This window comes from Mustela lutreola, chromosome 2 (genome assembly GCF_030435805.1).
Source record: "Mustela lutreola isolate mMusLut2 chromosome 2, mMusLut2.pri, whole genome shotgun sequence".
In the NCBI taxonomy this organism is placed as follows: Eukaryota; Metazoa; Chordata; class Mammalia; order Carnivora; family Mustelidae; genus Mustela; species Mustela lutreola.
The window spans coordinates 39,973,132-39,994,137 of NC_081291.1; the positions used below are offsets into that span (position 1 = coordinate 39,973,132).

General features: G+C 40.8%; 1 protein-coding gene across 1 annotated transcript in view; it reads right to left on the reverse strand.

The window, feature by feature from the left end:
• Positions 1-879: 879 nt before the first annotated feature.
• RYBP (RING1 and YY1 binding protein) overlaps positions 880-21,006 on the reverse strand; it is an 81,011-nt gene continuing 60,884 nt past the window's right edge. The window contains exons 3-5 of the mRNA XM_059161510.1: positions 5,541-5,717; positions 5,344-5,442; positions 880-4,937 (exon numbers count right to left, since the gene is read on the reverse strand). Coding sequence (XP_059017493.1) covers positions 4,685-4,937; positions 5,344-5,442; positions 5,541-5,717 — 529 coding nt within the window. The 3' untranslated portion in view covers positions 880-4,684. The remainder of the gene's footprint in view (positions 4,938-5,343; positions 5,443-5,540; positions 5,718-21,006) is intronic.

Sequence of the window (21,006 nt, forward strand, 5' to 3'; positions counted from 1 at the left end):
GGGGCAGCTTCCATTGTCCCCCAAAGGGTGGAGCCAGTGCCCCAGCAGTGGGGACCCTCATACAGGACTCCTTAGGTACCAAAGAAAGCTGAGGGGTGAGAGGTACAGCCCATCGCCTGTCTGTACCCACACTGGCCCCTCGGAAACAGACCTAATATGACCCTTGCCCTTCCACCCTTCAGATCCCTTCTGAGAAGTCAGACCTGGGTTAGGACTGGGTACTGGAAAAGGAGGACAGGGAGAACATAGTTCGCTTTTTCCTCTTACCAGGACTGGACCATTTTCCAATTCAGCATCCTGCACCACTTTACACAGTCTTCCTTTCAGCACTAGTTCGGGTGCAAACTAGGACAGAGAAGAGTAATCGGGGGCGATCTTGAAGTGTTTTGAGTGGTTCCCATACTCTTTGGAAGGGTACAGCGGCTGCCGTGGCCTCTCGGCAGTCCCGCTTGCTCTGTTTGTGTGGCTTTTAAGCCCGATGCTGCATTTCGCTGACATCCGAGGTACGTCACCACGTACCTAACGGCACTTGGCCAGAAACGGGTTTTCTTCGGAGGGTTTTCAGTCATCCGCTTAACTGTCGTCAGCCATCATCTTCTTTAAATCACCGCAACCGATCTCAAAGGATAAGCTTACACACATTAGCTGCTTTTCTTCCCCCATCTGGACATTCTTTCGCTCAATTATGCTTGCTGCTGCAGCTTAGAGACACGTCCCGAGACATACAAATCTACTCGCGCTTCTGATAAACAACCAGAGTCGTCCTTAGCCTCCTGCTCCCCCTGGAACTATCCCACAAGCTAAAGATTCAAGTACAAAAAGCAACCATTTTCATGGGGCTAAAATCTATACACAAGAAAGTAAATAAAGATTTCCGCGTAAATTTTACTATTTTATTTGTGAAAAAACTACAAGCAGAATTCATAAATAGACATTTCTATTTAAAGCAGGAAAATGATAAAGTGGCTTCTAATAACATAGTCGTGCACATGCCAGTAACAGGAATATATTAACATCTTTTATTTGCTAGACAAAGAGCAGTGTCCAATATAAATTTTCCCAAAACATTTAAGACCTGTGAATTTCTGACCAGTTCACAAAACCACCAACTGACACTTTAGCATGAAGAAAAAAACAAACCTAACAGACTGTCAGCTCTAAAGACGTTACAGAGCAGAAACTTCCGAAAGCGTTATACAAGCTGTCTTTCTGGGCAAATGAAAAATATAGCTCGTATAATACATTAACAAAAATTCACAAGATAAGATTATGTTTTGACATACTTAACAAGCATTCTCTATTTGTCTCCAACAAACAAAGCTAAGGAAATAATGTAACCATCTTTACACAGTAAATTAAGGTTACAAGTCATACACAAGAACAGAACTGCTTGCGCATTAAAAACTGTTCAGCTCCATTGTCATACTCTAAATGTTGGCTCTTAAACCATTTTCGGTTACATACAAGCAAAGGTTATTATATATTCAGCAATTAATAAATTTTCAATAATTTAAGATACGGTAGCTTAAAAAAGTAGACTGAGAATGGTCTTGATAAGGCAGGTGGAACATTTTAGTGGAACTAAACTCACAGAAGCTTCTGCCAATGTTTTTAAAAGATCCAGATTGAAACTGAAAGGTTTTGATTAAAGTATCTTGTGGGTGTCCAGATGTCTTTACCATTTTTAAAAAACTGCATGACTCGAGCAGAGCAAGTCAGGTAAGCTCTGTGTGTGCGCGCGCACGCATGTGAAAGATCCTGTGGTATTAAAACAAATGGAAACTTGCAAGCGTAACACTGTGCTTTTTTGTTTTGTTTCGTTTTTATAACCTGCTTACTGTGCCACTGAATACCAAGTATTTCTGGTCCTCTTTTATATATATCTTTATAATCTACACTAGTGTTTTTACGAGCTGCCTACTAATTGTAGGGCAAACTGCAAATGCAAGAAAGTTACAGGAATTCCATTTCCAGAATTACATGCCTGAGGGATGTCATCAATTTCGGAAATTAGAAGTTTTAAGGTACCTACCGCCTCACTACCTCAACAGACGACGCGATGGCAGCTAGAGGCCCGGCACCGTAACATCTGTTGAGAGAAGTCCCACTGTTAGCTGCAGGTCTATCCAAATGCCAATTTCATCTCACCTGTTCTAACGCAATCCTCCCTTCCTTCACCCCGCCCCATTCTTTCATGTATTGATTTATCACGGAGGCAAAACTAAAAAACCAAGACATTGGCAATGAATTAATTAGCAGCCTATGAGTAGCTGGTTAATCAGCTTTTTCCACTAATCTAGGGGTCCAATCACTTTACATGAAACTAATTTTGAAAAAGTACACAGTGTTTCTGAACAAAGTGCATACCAACACTTATTGGTTCAAAAAGCAGTGCAACCCACGTGAGTTTGGTGGCATTTAAATTTTTTTGTAAAAAATTAATTAAAAAACGTAGCAATTCCTTACATCTCTGGAAAATAAATATGGCTGACTAATTTACCCTCCCTGAGACCCTTAATAAAAGGAATATTAAAACTTTAGAAGGAATGTCTTTGCAATATCCCACTAATATTAAAATGTGGATTTAAAATTCATAGTCAAATCACTATGTATTATATATTGTGATGCTTACAGAAAGCATCGGATTTCCTTTGGTTCATTAATAAATACTTTAAAAATGTATTTAAAAAGATAGCATAGCTTGCATCCCAGATACAAGCATTATTTTAAAAAGAGGGGAACAATTGTCCATGCATTTGAGAATAGGACCACAGCAACAAATGGCACTGCTTTATCGTCTATACCTTTGAGAACAGAATTTGAATTATGGTGCATTGGTGACTATAGAATAGTTTTAATGTAAATGTGAAAGGAACCTTTCCTGTTGGCTACTCAAATCAAGCTGTTAATTGTTTCTTTTTGACTCGTTGCCTCCATAGACAGGTACTTCTGTTCTTAAGCAAACCAGGTTTTCCACACCAAAACGTGGCGCTTCATCACAAATCGGCTGCCCTCCCGTGAGTCCTTCGGTACGATCAAGTAAAGGAAGGTAACACCAAGTTCCCATGCTTGAAATGACTCTGAAGCCTATGAACTGTGTGGATATGAATGTTAAGAGGTAAACGGAAGAGAGACCCTAAATGCAAACAAAGCAAAACAAAACATATGAAAATTAAGGAGGGGGTGGAATCGTTATTAGTGGCCTTTGTTTTTTGTTTGTTTTTGCAAGATAGTAAAAAAAAAAAAAAAAAAAAAAAAAAAACGAGTGAAAAGAAACCTTGAAAGAGTACGCTCAAGCTATCTTTATGATGAGAGAGAAAGATCACAGGCTCGCAGGAAGGATGAGCTCTCCCTGCAATTCTGGCTGCTAGTGCTTACACCATTCACCACTTGAGTTCCTTCCCACAGCAGGGAATTGAGAAATGTCTCCAAATACTGAAAAGCTCCATGTCGGGACTGGATGTGCAGTTGATAACCTCTGTTCAGTAAAGCAAACAAGAGTAGATTTTAAGAAAGAGAAAGAATTCTTGTAACTAAATTGGTAAGGAAAGGAAAAGGAGGGGACACAACGCAAACCAATTTCAATTACAAAAACCACGACTGCAATGTCACGTGCAAAGTGGAGATAGGGAGTTGATTCTGGTATGGACCAAAAATACAGTTTAAATGGTTTTAATTCTAAAACTAAGAGACGATTTATATTTACCTCAGTCATGAGTAGAGGTCTGGAAAATGGATGGAATTCGAGTGACAGAATACCATATTTTCATGAGTGCTTATGGTAAGAACAGCAATGTTAACATGTAACCGGAACTTACACGAATACTTGGCATTCTGGAGCTAGTTTAGTTACTTTTGAATGATCAAAGCCCTCCCAACTAAACCATTTGTGATTTGTCAGTTATTCCATTGCAAATGCAGGCTATCTGGAGCAGTCTTTAAATTTGAGATCACATTGTTTAAAAAATATATATTTTTCTATCGTCCAGTACTCTTTAGACAGATGAGAGAGTCAAGTTCCCACGCAGGTTGGAACATACTTCATGTAAGACTGATTTTAATTTAATTTCAGCACTTTCATAGAAGGGACTGTCCCAGATCTGTAACTGTTCAATGTTGTATTCACTTCACAGTGTATCAAGCACCAGCGTTGCCATGGATTGGTTTCAAATAACCCTTTATATATAATTTTATATTTATATATATATAGTTATATCAAAACTGATAGTACATAGTATAACTGGAAGAAAGAACTAAACTTAAAAGGATATGCTGAAAGGATGGAGTCTGTGAACACAATAAATAAAAGTTCCCTCCCCCTCCCAACCCCTCCCCCCCAACAAAACTAAAACAAAAAACCAGTTGTAATGTACATGGAAAATTGTGCACAGCAGATTTTTTTTTTTTTTTTTTATAAAAAGTAGATTCAGGAGCACATCCAATTATAAATGATTGTTAGGAAAATCATATAAAACAATGGAATACATAAAAGTGTCAAGAGTAATCGTCAGGGTGCGAAATTCCTTGGTGGCCAGATGCCCATGGCAAGCAGAAATTATCCCGGCAGCTTCACTAAGAGGCCGATGTCCACAGAAGATTCTCCAGGGGGTGCAAGCAGCATGGGCAGGTGGAGGATTTGAATTTCATACCCTGATTCATAGTTTTCACAATTCCATGTGCAATTTCAGAAAGATTCATCATTTACTGCTGACATGTCGCCCTTTGGCGTGGAGGAACGGGAGGAGCCCTTGTCTGTGCTCTCCGACCCCGAGCTGCTCTGGTTCTGCTGTTCTGACCCTGCACTGGAGGTCACTGTGGATGAGGATGTCGAGGAGGAGCGAGTCTTTTCCTTAAAGTCTGTGATAATGACGGTGACGTTGCCCACAGTCACTGCCAACTGCTGTGCGGTGCTCCTGTCCACGTTTTTCAGCCGGGGCCTGAAAGCAACACCCCAGGGAACAGCCAATTAAATAAGCTATGGATTCAAAGCAACTTCATCAGGACACACGAGACTTTGTGACACTGTGGCAACGAATCTAAACTGGAGCCATACATACCAAAGCTTACTCCTTTGGCAATAGAAACCAATACTGAACAAAGCTTTGGACCAATGCAAATTATCATCAGTTTATCTTTTTCCTGTTGTGGCCACAGTGATACAGAAATGGCCCAAATACACACATATGTGTGTCTTCAAAGTTAATAGCCCATACCTAGCTCATGCTCCCCCTGCCACACCATTCTTAGCCTGCAAACCCACAGGAACAAAACCACCCATGGGTTCTTGACTAGGACCAAGTAAATCAGAGCATCGGTGCTGTATTTCATTCTAGTTTCAAATACCTTGAGGTGTGATTCGTTTCACTGGTCTTTGTTGTAGCATTTGCAGACTGTATACTGTTTGCTTCGCTAGGAGGATCTTTCAGAATATCAGACTTTGGTCTAAGGTGGGGACATAACAAAAGGCATTTAAAACACAGCTTAGATTCACCTGCAAAATCATTTACAGTGTGCCGAGTTAGCTAAGAATGGGAACTTACTTTGTTTTCTTGTTGGTATTTTTCTTGGTGACACTAGGACTGATTTCCTTATCTTTCTCAGGTTTCTCTTTGTCTTGCTTTTCCACTTTCTCCTTCTTCTCCTTTTTAGGCGGTGGTGGGGTGGCGTACTGTTGTGCCACTTGTTGTGCCACCAGCTGAGAATTGATCCGAGGTTTTCTAGAACATTCAAGAAAAGACACATCACTCTTGGCTTTATAAATTATTTCTCTCTCTCTTTTTTTAAATTTTGGATTTATAGTTTCTTCGGTATTTTATTACTGGTATCTGGCAACTCAAAACTAAACTACTTGTTACTTCTACACTATTGTGTCTGTGCAGTACAGATTAAGCTCATGAAACCTTTCCTCCTTCAAATCCACCTCCCGTGTAAATATATCTACCTTTAATGACACACACACATGTGCTCACAAGTCTTTCAGCCCATAAAACATGACAGTGTTTCTGAGAGCGCTGAGAACACTACTTCTTTTGAGCTGTCAAGATTATACTGACTGACAGCTTTCAAATACTCCTGCTGCAGAGGGTTAATCTCATTTTATTAAATGGACACTGGTAATCCCTTGAAAGGAGAATGAAATTAGAAGTGTGACATTCACTTCTCAATCTAATTATTCCAACTTGCTCGGATCCCCTGCAGCTCTGTGATTGGCATGGACAACACATATAGAGCAATAAAAGGTAACTATGGTTCATACTAGCTCCCAAGGGGGTGAAAGACTGAGAGTCACTATAAAAAACCTCAGACAAGTGATACATTCATTGTGCCATCAACCATTCTGTCCCCGCCAATCTCCAACTGACACTGGCTCTTAACACTATTGTTTACAAATTCTAAGTGCTGCCAAACACTGTGCACAATGCAAAAGCATTCAGACCCAAATGGGAAAGGGAGAAAGAAGAACCTATGCTTATTTACAATATTCATTGAATAAAGACTACACAAGCCTATGCTTATATACAATATTCACTTTCAAAGACATTCCCATCTAGACCGACATTTATAATAGCATAAAGTCTCCAAAAACAAGGTAGGAAACAAATACCCAGATGGGCCATTAATGAGGTGAACGACTGGCTGCCGAATGTAACCATCACCTTCAGACCCTAGAGCTCCCTCTCATCCCTCTCCAGGATGGAGAACTGGGCCAGGAAAAATAACCTGACACCCTAGGTCTGGCTCATCAGTGGGTAGGCCAGTGGATGAACATTGTGGGGGTGGGGTGGGGGAGGGAACAAACCAACAAATTTAGAAAAACAAAACTTAAGAGCTGCTAGATTCATGACATGCTGAAACCCTAAGGTAACCGCTGCGTTCCTTGAGCTCCTGAGTGCGGGTGTGGTGTGGATGAGGAGGAAAGCAGGCAGAGGAGGAGACTAATAGCTCACTCCCATGAGTTTCCCAAGGTGAGCCAGAGCATGGAAGGCACTGGGTTTGCTCTGAGCCTTTCAGTGCTTGTTCGGTGCCCGTGTGGCTTTGCCTGAAAACAGACCAACAAAGGCGCAACCAATCTCAGATCAAGTTTCCTACCGGCCTCCAGCAACATGGGCCTTGCTCATGGGGTGGCACACGTAAAACCCAGTCACAGGTACCCCTCAGCCTGGACCAAGAGATTCAAACACAGATGGGAGGTACCCTAAGGAAAGGGAGGAGTATACTTACTCTAAGCCCACAGTCCCCAAACACTCACAGTCCTTATGTGAAAGGTCACCTTCTCTTTTCCCAGGTTCTGAGAAAGGCAGAAGCAGCCATTCTAACACAGGCTACTCTGCCAAAGCACAAGTTCGAATGTATTAATACTTACAAGGAAGATAAGCACCACTACCAAACATTTCGCAAGCACTCATTGGGGACACAAACAGATCCACTGTCTAAAGGGATTACGGAACAATTTATATAAGTTAAAATAAAATGCCATATACGCTAAACGCCGCTCAGGCGTCAAAATGAGTAACCTGACCAAAATTAGTACTGTTAAAAAAGCAGAAAAACTTTACGAAAAACTACACCTTAAGGGAGAGTTCAGTTAAGCCAGTATGTCCACTTTACTCCAGAGAACTCTGACACGCAAACACAGAGGGGGCCCCTAGACACCTATCTAAGAGAACCTTCCACAGAGACAGAATCAAAGGTAACCACTGTCCTAATCAACAGGCCCACCCAGTCTGAATTAGAGGAGGCTGTCTCACTCTAGAACACCCTACAAAGTTCTGTCATTTGTAACGCTGTACTGAATTGTTAAGCAACTGTATTCTCCTCAGTGGCAAGATCACATCTTCATCATTCTTGTCACCATGTCATTCAGCACAGTGGCAGATACTCAATAAAATTATCTACTGGATGAATAAAGACTAAACAAACATAGCAGAGAAAGACCAAGTAAAATGAGACCGGACATGAGGGTTGAAGCTTTGGTGGTCAGGAGGACGTCAATGCTGACTTCCAGGAGAGCAGGCCACATGGGATCAATAGCTCCAAAGACTTGACGGATTACAGGCCGCACAAGGCCTGGCACAGAGGTGGGAAACAGGAACCCTTCTCTGAGCATCGTGGTGCTGAGGTAGAGGACAGCTCTGGCCATTATCGAAAGCAACAGGCCAGGTTTGAGATTTCTATAGGAAAAGGAAAACTTAAATCATGTTGTATGCTGAAAGAGGGAAAAAGGCCGAAGGCAGGCCAAAGAGGGGTTAACTCATGGGGCAAAGGAGAGACAAGTACAACGAAGAAGAGTCCTGGGAAAGGAATGGGGACACCTTTCTTCTGAGACAGGAGAAAGATGCTACATAAAAAGGGGATTATGAGGGATGCCTGGGTGGCTCAGTTGGTTAAGCAGCTGCCTTCGGCTCAGGTCATGATCCCAGCGTCCTGGGATCGAGTCCCACATCGGGCTCCTTGCTCGGCGGGGAGCCTGCTTCTCCCTCTGCCTGTGCTCGCTCCCCCCCCCTCTGATGGATGAATAAAATCTTAAAAGAAAAAGGAGGGGGGATTATGAGGAGAAATTAGAGGAAGTTAGAGAGGAGAATCAGAAACCTTGGACATTAAAAGTGGTGTATGGTTCAGTGAGAAACAGGCACTAAGAACAGAAAAGAGAGCTAGTTATGATCAGAGAGAGAAGGAAATTGCTAATTTTAATTTTTTAATTTGAGTAATTGGAGTAAAGCTGACACACAGTGTTACACTACTTTCAGGTCATTCAACAACTCTATATGCTACACCCACAAGTGCAGCTTCCATCAAAAAGGAAGTTACTTGTGTCTTGGGTGTGGGAGGGGACATGAGTGTGCGGGCCATAAAGATGCTCTCAACCAGCCTGACATCATGCTTGTCCGGGATGGAGTATTCCCAAACACGGCCGGCCTGCCAAGGCTCTGGGCATACCATGGCCAACAGGTGAGGTGCCCATGTGTTTCTGCCCCTGGTGATCATTCCCTAACACTTCCACAAATACACTATCAGAATTCTTCTTCAACACATGCACCATGATCCAGTACCTACAGGGAAAAAAATCCACATGTACAGAAAAATTCAGCTGTAATTCTTAATATGCAGCACACGTGCATACCAATGGGACTATTCTTACTTGCTTCTAAGAAAATGAACGGTGGAAGAATGGTGAAGTTGAGTGCTATTCTCCAATAGCCTACCAGGCCACAACCTCATAAATGAAAAGGACCCAAGGCTATTTGGGATCTGATAATAAGCAAAAAAGCAAGAAATACAGAGTGTCTGCTAAAAGCATCTGTGTTGTTTCAAAAATATTGCTGTTTTATGTCATATATGCCCTAAAATAACAACCTAGGTCCTCAGGCATTACTTGTACCCTCCCCACAAAAAACCCTCCACAACAGACAAGCATTTATTACTTAAATTACTATAGCAGCTTTTTCAACCCCCACCCAAACAAGTCCCATAGAACTTCTGAAGGGTACTGGGGATGAGGTAGGAAATAAACCTAACCAATTTTTTAAAGACTGTATTTTTAAGTAATCTCTACACCCAAGGTCGGGCTCAAACTCAGAGCCCCAAGATCAAGAGTCACATGCTCTTCTGAGTCAAGCAGGCACCTGACAGCTAACCAATTTTTAAAAGGTGCACAGTGTTTGGGAACGAAGTGCATACCAATACTTCCTGGTTCAAAATGCAAAGCCAATTATTTTGGAAGGGGAGGGTAAAGAAAACTAGAAGGCTCAGCAGTGTGAACCCCCCAAAGTGCTGCTCTGTCAGGACAGTTTCGGCAGCTCCTGCCACCTGTCCCCTTCTTGTTCCCAGGCCTGTGTTGTGACTGCACGTGGAAGAAGGCGAATGTCCAATGCACATGGAGAATGGCACACTCGGCTCCAGCGAGGCCACGCCAGCCTCTCCAGACAAGACACTGAGGACTGCCTGGAATGGCTGAGGCAAGGTCCTTGCATGGCCATCACAGAATGGGCACAGCACTTCTACTGGAGGGATGGACTATCACCACTTCATAAAATAAGAAGACTGAGGAGCTGCAAGATAAATTTGTCTAAGGCTAACAATTAAGTAGCTCAGCTGAGATTTTTAACCCGGATCTATCTGGACTCTCTCTGGACTCCTGCTACGAAGATAACCTCAAATGACTCTCTCTGCTTTTCAAGAGTCCAGACATGTATGTGCATGTGTGTCTGTCTGTGAGAGACTCGGGCCCAGGGTACCAGGGATTTGAAAAGCCCAGGTTATCACCAGACAACTCGCCAAGAATGCCAGTAGCCACATTAGCCTCACCATCCTCGTTCTGGAAAGGCCCCTATGGTTGTCCTTAAAGGAAGAGAAAAGGGCAGGGGGGTTGACAAGAATGCTTTCCACTGTCTATGGAACATTCCCAGGAAGGAGTGAACCCTTATCATGATATGGGACACCTGCAGATCAGTAAGAAATCATTCCCTTCCATAGATTTACATTGCCTAATATGTCTTCTAAGTGTCATACAACACACAGTGCACTTAATAGGCACAACTTTCAACATGTTGAAAGGGTCAATTCTTCAATATGCAGGTGCCAGTCTAAGTTCTTCAAAATTACCTGTTTTTCAACTAATAAACCTAAAATAAGCAATTAATAACCTTCAAAATACAGTGGGAAGCACGAGATCAAAGCGCACAGCTTAAGCTTTAGATGTCCACTAAGCCTTGAATTAAAGCCAATCAAATAACAACAACAAACAAATGAAAAAACCTATCTGAGAAATATTATAAACAGGGGGGCCTAGTTTCCCTTCCTTAGAGGGTAAAGTTGACACTAAAGATTTTTGCATCTTCTTTTAGACTTTTAATGGGAAAAATATCTTAAAATTATTTTATAGGTTTATTATTGCTGTTTCAATAAACATTTACAAAGAAAATATGCTGTGACATTTTCAATAATAGACATTATGAAAACATGTCTATGTACTTGCATTTAAAACAGCTAATATTTTGGGATGCCTGGGTGGCTCAGTCTGTTAAGTGTCTGCCTTCGGCTCAGGTCATGATCCTGGGGTTCTGTGATGGAGTCCAGCACTAGGCTCCCTCTCAGTGGGGTGTCTGCTTCACGGGCTGCCACTCCCCCCACTTGTGCCCTTGCTCCCTCTCTCTTTCTGACAAATAAAAAATCTTGGGGGGGGGGGGAACACCACAAAAAAACCCACACAGCTAATATTTCAGTAAAGAGTCCCTTCCATAAAAAGTGAAGCAAATCTTCATGTATAGACAACCTTATTTTATACTAGGAAAGAAAAATTTCGGAGTTTGAACATATCTGAATGAATGAATAGAAATGAAAGCACAAAACAATCTTTCTGAATTGTTTTTGTTATGTATACTCATGCCACTTTGGGGGAACACACATAAACCTTTTTTAAAAAAATTTTAGTCAAACCTATTTTTAAGAGGTGTTTCCATCATATACCCATTTTTTTGTCTGCTTATGTACTCAGGGGAACATGAGATCTTACCACTCATTTCTCATGCATTTTCTCTATCTCAGCTAGCAAACACACAACAAGACAAATCCATTTTCTTGTGGTTCGGGCAACAAAGAAGAATCTCTAACAAATTTTATCTTTTCCTTGATTACATTCAGCTTTTCCTAAATTATCACTAACAAATTGTATCTTTTCCCTGATTATGTTCAGCTTTTCCTAAATTATCATTTGTGCATTTTGCCAACTTAAGAGAATTCCATCTGGTGTCTCACTTTTCAATTAAAATACCCCCAAAGGCTCTGGAATCAATCAACTCATCCTTTTTTTTTTTTTTAAAAGGTACTTTACAAACTTAACAAAACATCTTCACTAAGCTTGTACTTTCCTCAAGTTCTCTGGATGTTTACAACTCCCCAAACCTTGTCTTGCCTTGGCAACGTGTTAGTTGAAGAACTAGCAACTTCAAGGATTTAACAGTTCTAAGAATGCCTTTCCACTATTAGCTCACTCCTATCAGGAGCCCATTTTTTAATGCTATATCACATAGTAACATAAAAGAACCTTCACACGACCCATTTTCCTGTCCCTATGTGCAAAAGGTCATCCTATACATATGTACTGGGCTAGCTAGGTCAGATTCTACCCCACTCAACAGTGACTGAACTTTTGTATTAATGATGCCCCCAAACAAAAACATACCAGCTAGGAACACAACAATGTCTGTATTTACTTCCAAGGCAATGTATACACTGGGTCAACAACACTGTCCAAAACACAATAATGGCCCCTGGCTTTGATGACTAGTACAGAAAAGAGGCCCTACAAGAACAACCTGTTTTCTGTTCATTTTACACACCAGGTCCTGACCCGTTGTATTTTTTTTTTTTTAATAGCAATGATAACCCAGAAGAGAAATGCTGTGAACAGAAACAGAAGTTAGAATTCTAGCCCCAACATCAATGACCATGAGACCTCAAAAGGTGATAGAAAACTTTTAAAATCTAGAAATGTACAGAACAGATTTAAAGGTAATAGGCCACTTTTAGGGTTCTTTCCCTTTGTGTATACTTGTTTTTTAGTAATTATCATCTCACTTTATCCTCAATAATTCTAAAGGTAAGTTAGATAGCCAGCAAGAGTCTCAGTTTTAAAACAAAATAAAAGGGTTAACAACTACCCCAAAGAGAAGAATCATCTCCAGACTATCAGGGTGATACTCTTTCAGCTACCCATGTAAGCTGAGGCTTTTTTTAAACAAAGGATTTTAATCTCTTAAAAATTTCTGTACTAAGAATCACCAACGTGATCAACTAGCCCAATGAAGAGTAAAAGATGAGGAAATACAGCAGATAATCTGGTTTAAAAATAAATCCCCAGGGAGTTTCTAGTTAAGTGCTTTCTCCAACACTATTTCAAAGGACTGATTATCTTTTTTTTTTTTTTTTTTTTAAAGATTTTATTTATTCATTTGACACAGAGAGATCACAAGTAGGCAGAGAGAGAGGAGGAAGCAGGCTCCCTGCTGAGCAGAGAGCCCGATGCGGGACTCGATCCCAGGACCCTGAGATCATGACCCGAGATGAAGGCAGCGGCTTAACCCACTGAGCCACCCAGGCGCCCAAGGACTGATTATCTTAACAGACCTATGTTCAGCTTTGGGAAAATGAAACCATTCCCAACCCAATTCCTCCCTGATGCAGGAAACACAAGACCTTGTCGTACCCGTTATTAGTCCCAATGACCGGGGTGCCCTTTCAGCTGGCTGGCTGGCTGGGGCCCATGACAACATTACTTAGACCTAGCTGGCTTTGCTGTGAAAGATCAGTACTCGTGGCCTTTCCCAGAGCTGCTCCAGCCACAATGTCAGGCCACGCTGCACCAGGGTGAAAAGAAACCTGTATGATCTTGTGACTTTCACTGAGGCCAATCATAATTTTCACATGGATAACTTTAAAAGTCAAGTATCACTTAACTTTGCTAGGATCATACATGGTATGGCATTATTAATGCCTCTCTGCTTCCCAAACAATATCTCTTCTTGCTATTCTTTTCCTTCTAATAAAGAAAATGTTCTTTCCTCTCTCATGTAAACAACACTTGTCTTCATGAAATTTTTCAAATCCTTTGGCTTATCTTTTAGAATTAGCCATTAAGTGACCCAAGGGGTCTTAGTTCTCATTCTAGGTCACTCCTTACCAAAGTACACAAATTTGACTCAGGGTAACCACTCTACTTTGTACCAGAAAACTAAAAGCTTTCTCTCAAATCTGCCTTCAGCTACCAAGTTTTTTAAAAACCCAAACCAGCACCATAATTTATCTCCTGTATCTTTCCTTCCACCATCTTCCACACTGCTGACAGGGAGAGCACAGACTCTGGAGTTAGGACAGCCTTTGGACTGCATATAGGCCCCGCTACTGAGAGCTAGTAGTAGTAGTTACTCAAAATGGGAATGGGTCAATATCTCATTTAATACAGTTGAAGTCAAGATTAAATGAGGTGAAGTTCACTTAGTTTACCATAGCACCTGTACACAGAATGCAGATACTCAACAAAATAATTCCCCTTAAAAGTTAACAGGCACATTTCAAAACACTACTTTTCCAGCTGCAAATGTGTCTACCACCCTTCCTCAAATACTGGGAAGCAAATGGCAAGATCTGGTAAACCTTGGCCCAGGAAATGGTTCTAGAGATATAAATCCTTCACACATGTTAGTATCCTAAAGTTAATTATGCTATCTAACGCTCTCCAGATACAACTTGGTTAGGAACAACTGGCTCTCACAGAACTAATATAACCATCATTAACAAATAGTAGAATCAGCAATGTTCTATTCTAGATTCAAAATTGTCATTTTGAATATTCATATGTCTCTTAATCCCTGAAACACACCTACTTTACAAATAACCACTAAGTTTATGCACTATATAACCTTTCTAGAACTCAAACACATTCAACAGGTAAAAGGAGCTACAGGTAGTTTGGAGTCTTGAAAGGAAGACATCTATTTTTTTTTTTTTTTAAGATTTTATTTATTTGAGAGAGAGAGAAAGAGACAGTGGGAGAGAACACAAGTGGGGAAGAGAGAGAGAAGCAGACTCTCTGCTAAGCAGGGAGCCCAATATGGGCTCAAACCCAGGACCCCAGGATCATGACCTGAGCTGAAGGCAGACATTTAATTGACTGAGCTACCCCAGGTGCCCCAAGACATCTAGTTTATAGAACAACCTGGCAGCAATTAGTATCTTAGTTTCACGGTTCTCAAACTGTGGTCCAGAGACTCCAGGGGGCGGGTCAGTCCTCCAGACCCTTTCAAGGAGAGTCTACCTATAAAAGCCAAAAACTATTTCCACAGTAATTTATTCTCCATAGTAATTATTTCCACAGTAATTCTAAAACACTACTTGCCTTTTCACTTTCCAAAGATTATATGACATAGTGACATCACTGCTCTGACATCTCATGAAATATGTCCGTACATCTGATGCTTAAAGCAATACAGTTAGAACTATACAGGACTGCTTATACACAGATCTTTTCTGATACAGTACAGTACTGTAAATGTATTTTCTTTTCCTTATGATTTTTTAAAAGATTTTATTTATTTTTTTGACAGAGAGAAAGAGATCACAAGTAGGCAGAGCAGCAGGCAGAGAGAGAGAGGCGGAACCAGGAGGACAGCAGAGAGCGGAGCTGGGTCCCAGGACCCGAGATCATGAACTGAGCCAAAGGCAGAGGCTTAACCCACTGAGCCACCCAGGCAGCCCCCACCCTTATGATATTCTTAGTAAGATTTTCTCTAGCTTACTTTACTACAGGGATACAGTAATACATGTAATGTACAAGATACGTGTTAATCAACTGTTTATGTTATCACAAAGAAATGATAAGAGTAGGCAATCAGTAGTTAATTAAATTTTGAGGGAGTCAAAAGTTATATGCAGATGTGACTGCAGGGGCTGGGCAGGCAGGTCTGTACCTGTACAACCTCCCTGTTGTTCAAGGGTCAACTTTATATAGTCTTGTGTTTTAAACATTTCTCAGTTTTCATTTCTGATATGGAAAATATTTATAGATAGATACAACCAATATGACTGAAAGCTCCTTGGGATCTATAATAATTTTATCAACAGAACTCCTGACCAAAAAGCTTGAGAACTGCTATCCTAGAACTGTGCCAAATTTTCTTACTATTCAAGTCTGCTTTATTACAGGCAAAGAAAGCAGACACTCAGAAAGCAACTTCTAAAATAACTGAAGCTGAAATTATTCCTCAGCAAAACTTAAAAAAAGAAACATGAAAAGCAACATTACCTCCAAATGCAGGTTAAAAAAGTTTGAAAATCAACACAAATTTTATACTTAGTAAACAACAACTTTTAAGAAGTGGGCTTAAAGTATTTCAACTATAGACTAAAATCTGGCTTCCTTCTATTTCCTCTCCCCTGTGGTGCCTAAAATAACAGATTTTTATTGTGGTCATTCAAATATTTTAAGTAAATGTCCCACAATAAATATGCCCTTTAGATCTCCCAAGCCATTTCTCAACCCAATGAGCCACCCAGGTGCCCCTCCCACAGCCATTTCTCAAAAGCAAGCCCATTCACTCATTAAGAATGTACTAGCTGACTTGAAGTAAGGAAAACTATTTACTAAATTGTTTTTAAACTGGACCTTCTTTGAAGATGGCTAACTGAATTTTTTTATACCTCTATTCATAATTTTCAACATACATTTAATTCTACAACAACAGACTTCAGTGTCCAGACTGAAAAGGTTCTTTGGCTCGCTGGAGATATCCTCTGAGCAGTATCTTTGCGCCACTGCCACTCTGGAGGCAGCCTATCATCTATCTGAAGCCACTGTCCAGGACACAACAGGTGCGATGGAGGCAACTCTCCCCAGCCCCTCTTTTAGAGGAGAAAGCCCAACAGGGATCCAATCCCTACCTTCTGGGCTAGCATCTTCTACCTCTCAAACCCCATGTGAGGGAAGGCACAGAGAAATGGCATGCCTTGTGCTGTCTCCTCTCCCAGTTTCGCCTCTGGAATTCTGGTTTTTGTTTTCAAATTCACTGAACGTGTTTTGCCTTGTGTCTCCTATATGCCTAGTCAGGGCGCTGTGCCATCGGGATGTGTGTGGATATATGCTCAGTTTTCCAAGGAACTGAGAATAGATTCCAATGGCCCAGATCGCTGGTAAGGGTCCTGTTTTAGGAGGTGATCACTGACACACAAGCTGGATCATAGAACTTCACAGGTGAGGTGTCTAAAGTCTCCCCCTCTTTGCTTTCTGTATTTTGGAACTTAACTCAGTGTGATCTTGAATGAGTTACGTATCCTCTCTAAACTTTAGTTCCCTCACTGGCAAAGGAGATTAGAGGTAAGTGATCTCTAAAGACACCTTTAACTAAGACACCTGTATTCAATATTTAATAGAGACAACTAGAGTATTTGTTCCCAAGGCAAAGGCAAGTTTTCAGTTTATCTTTTTAGTAACTCATTTAGCCTCTTTTTAAAAAATGGGATTGAACATCATGAGGTACATTCTACAAACTACACTGTTGGTTTAGTGACTGATATGACCTCTCTCTCCTCTTGCAAAAGACACACAAAATTACTTTATAAATGATGTCAATGATTTAAGAGGAATCACAGAAACTACAGATCTCTAAGCAAACCACATTTGCAGATGCAAATAAACCCAATGATGAACCAAGTCCTTCTCTCTCCAAGAAACACTATACTAAAGCAATCCAAATCACTCTGCAAATTACAGCTGTCAAAGATCCCATTTAAAATGCATTTCACTACTTTGAAATTACAGTTCGTGTCACAAAACTGGGCACTTGCAAAACACACAAAAGAATGAGAACATCTTCAAAGGGGAATAAGCAATAAGATAATTCAAAGGAATCTAAGGTCTAGCAAGTCAGTAGCCTTTCTTCAGGTCTTGGTTTTCTCACCAGTAAAAATAAAGGGCTGGGCTTAATTAAGGTAATCTTTAAGGATTCTTTCAAACCTAACCCTTAAAAACAAAGCAAAAATGTACATACCAGAAAATAACAGTTCTAACAAACAAGCTAGTTCCTGGTCAAATTATCATGTTATAGTGGGTTTCGTAAATCACCGGTAATCAAAACTTAACGCCTGCCATCACTTTGGAAGGCTGTCTACTACAGAGTTTTCTCAGCCTCGGCACTATTGATATCTTGGATCTCCTCATTTTTTGCTGTAGGGGCTGTGCTTAGGCACAGGGGAGTCCTTAGCAGTATCCCTGGCCTCTACCTACCAGATGCCAGTAACACCCCATCCCCAAGTTCTGACAAGCAAAAATTTCACCAGACACTGCCAAGTGTTCTCTGGGAGGCAAAATCAAATCATCCCCAGGTAAAACCCACTGGTTTGTACAAGAATGTAACAGAGGAGAAATATTTACAAACACGGGGAAGCGGCCCAGATTACAACAGCACTTCCATTAAAATTTCATGGAATGATTTCCACCAAAACTATATGTAATGTGTTCATGATTCTAGTTGCTGGGGTTTACTTACCAGAGATTGGGATTTAGAAAGAAGAATCTGAAGAACTCTGAATATATTCACTTATTTTTTATAAAGTCGTATGATAACTCTTCTCAAACACTGCAATAATTTTAATAAAGTTTTGTACTGCATAGCAACACAAGGATTTACCCATTGTAAGATATATCATTTACACTGATATTAAACTCAGGTCTTTGGTAATTCCATGCATAGCCAAGCGTCGCAGATTTGGTCAGGAGCACACCAGTTGCTCAGATCTAAGTAACAACATTTTAATATGTACCACCTATTCCAAGGGGAAAGCCCAAGATAAAATGTAAAGCAATTTCTGTATATTAATGACCTTGAGACCAGTCTGATCCATCACCAAAGAGATGCCAGAGGAAAGACTATTTGATGGCCTCTACACAATTTCAACTCTGCCTCTTAAGGTTATCTAGATTTCAGACACTTCAGGTTAATCATGGTTTTTATTTCCAGTAAGCAAAGGAAAATTTTAGGGTATCTCAAACAACTGAAAAATTAGACGTGAATGAAGATGAGGACTCTGAAACCACCAGGAGCTCTCAGCTACAGAAACTAGCAATGGAGGGGCGCCTGGGTGGCTCAGTGGGTTAAAGCCTCTGCTTTCGGCTCAGGTCATGATCTCAGGGTCCTGGGATTGAGCCCCGCATCGGGCTCTCTGCTCCGCGGGAAGCCTGCTTCCTTCTCTCTGCTTACCTGTGATTTCTCTCTGTCAAATAAATAAATAAAATCTTTAAAAAAAAAAAGAAACTAGCAATGGAGTCTCAGAATTCCTTCAACTTGTAACTATGATTTTGTTTTGTGAGCAGCATGTGGGACAGTGTGGCATGGGGTGCAGGCGGGACTTCCAGCATTAACATCTACAGTACAGTGAATCTCTGAATTCAGTGTCTGGTCCTGTTTGTTACACGTGAATGACATTTCTCTGATAACCAGAAAATCATGAGGATTATCTGAATAAGAACAGAAACCTAAATAAAGACGAGAAGATGTCGAGATCCATGGTCAGCAGCCACGTATCACACCCGAACAGGTCCAAGTAGGCTAAGAAATTAGTCATGCAAGTACCAATATCTGCTTTAGATAAAGAAAACACCTGTTGCAAAATATTGATAGCCACTTCTTTCTAGATTAAATCCCTTTAGTTCTGAAGGGCCTCAGAAAGTGACGTTAAGGACATTAAGAAACATTCTTATATAAAAACTCTTAATTCTGTGCACAGCCACTACCTATTAAGTATCTTTTTTTTTTTTTAACTTGGGCAAAATTCTCAGAAAAACTTTCCTATCAATTAAGTAAACAGATGTCATCCAAATCTATCATAATGGGTGCTGCTTAATGTTTTTAGTGTCAAACATTTGTTATTACTGTGTTCAGACCAACAACTCTGTATATTCTCTCCTCCTCATTATTCACACGCTACCATTACCATACAGCACAGCCCACTTGCCTCAATCTCTCCTACCACACTTTTAACATCTTCACTGTCTTCCTCTGTTCTACTTCAGGACCTAAGCACGTTCCTCCTTAGTGTCCTACCAGTAATTTTCAGCCTTCCCTCTAATTAATCTCACACGATGCTATTGAGACCAAGGGTCTGAAAAAGAAAGTTTGGGTATTTCTCTAAAATCTCTGCCCCTGCCAGTGGTTTACAGAAGTAAAACTCCCTAACTAGATGTGAAGGGCTCCCCACAATTCAGTTCCAACACTCCGCTCAAGTTCACTGTTCCTCCACAGTCACCACACCTCAGGTTGCTTCTGACTTCTACATCAAGCTACAGGTACCTTAGCTCAGCCTTTTCAGAAGATATCCTTTACCATTTGCTTTTGCTTATCTACTGATCCCTTAGCTTCGGAAGTGTCCCTCCCCATAACTGATGTGCAAAACCCATACCTATTTGAAGATGCAAACCAAATACCCCAGCTTTTGGAAATTCTCCTGGCTAATACCAGTTAGTGGCCAGATTTTCAGGGTTCCCAAACTGCCTGATCTACCTCTACTACTTAATACTCTACATTATAATACCACCTTATTTATTTGTCTCTTCTTACAAGATGATGAACATCTCTGAGGCAATACTGACATTTTAGGTTTTATGTTGTACTTCCCAAACCTGCTTCAAAATAATTGTTTCCTGACAGTAGCTCCATTATTGCTGGCTGCAGGAATGTTGTCTGTACAACGTGGAGCAGACAACAGATGCTGTATCAGCATGTAACACAAGATTTTAGTATTATAATACTTCACTGAACATTCTCTCTGGGCCTCAGACTGAGGGACTTTGTTCAACTCATCTTTTATATTGCTGTTCCCCAGCAAAAGCCTAGGACACAGTAGGTTTTCAATGAATATAAATATCTACCCCGGGGACGGAACAGCTCCCAGTTTAAAAGGGGAGGAAGAAGCAAAAAAAAGTAATCAGCAATGAAACGCATCCTGAAAAGAGAGACACTGTGTTGTGTGTCCTGCATGGATCATCTCAAATTCTCACAACTTTCTAAAGTCACTGCAGGAACCAAAGCCTGAAGGTCTGACATAAACAGAAGGCCAGAACTGGTAGAGTTTAATCCAAGTTTATGCTCTTTTCCATCAACCCACACTGCCCACCCAGTGAACCTCAACAAAGGAAGGAGGGAACTGAAACCAGTGAGGATAACAAAGGAGAATGGCATACTGAGAGAGAGAATGATTACAGGAAAAAAACAGCCATAATATTTGAAGTTGCAGCAAATGAGGACTGAAAAAAACAGTTCTCTGAATGTTAATCAAGGAGGTGCATTTGCAAAAGGAATGTTTCTCTTCCATTCTTTCAAATTACACAAATGCCCCTTCACCTTTCCTCCTACCTCAAATATCCCAACTATTTCAACATATCCAACCTACACTCACAACTATATAGGTATGAAGAAAGCAGACTCTGACACTGTGCTGTACAATGCCTATTATTTTTAA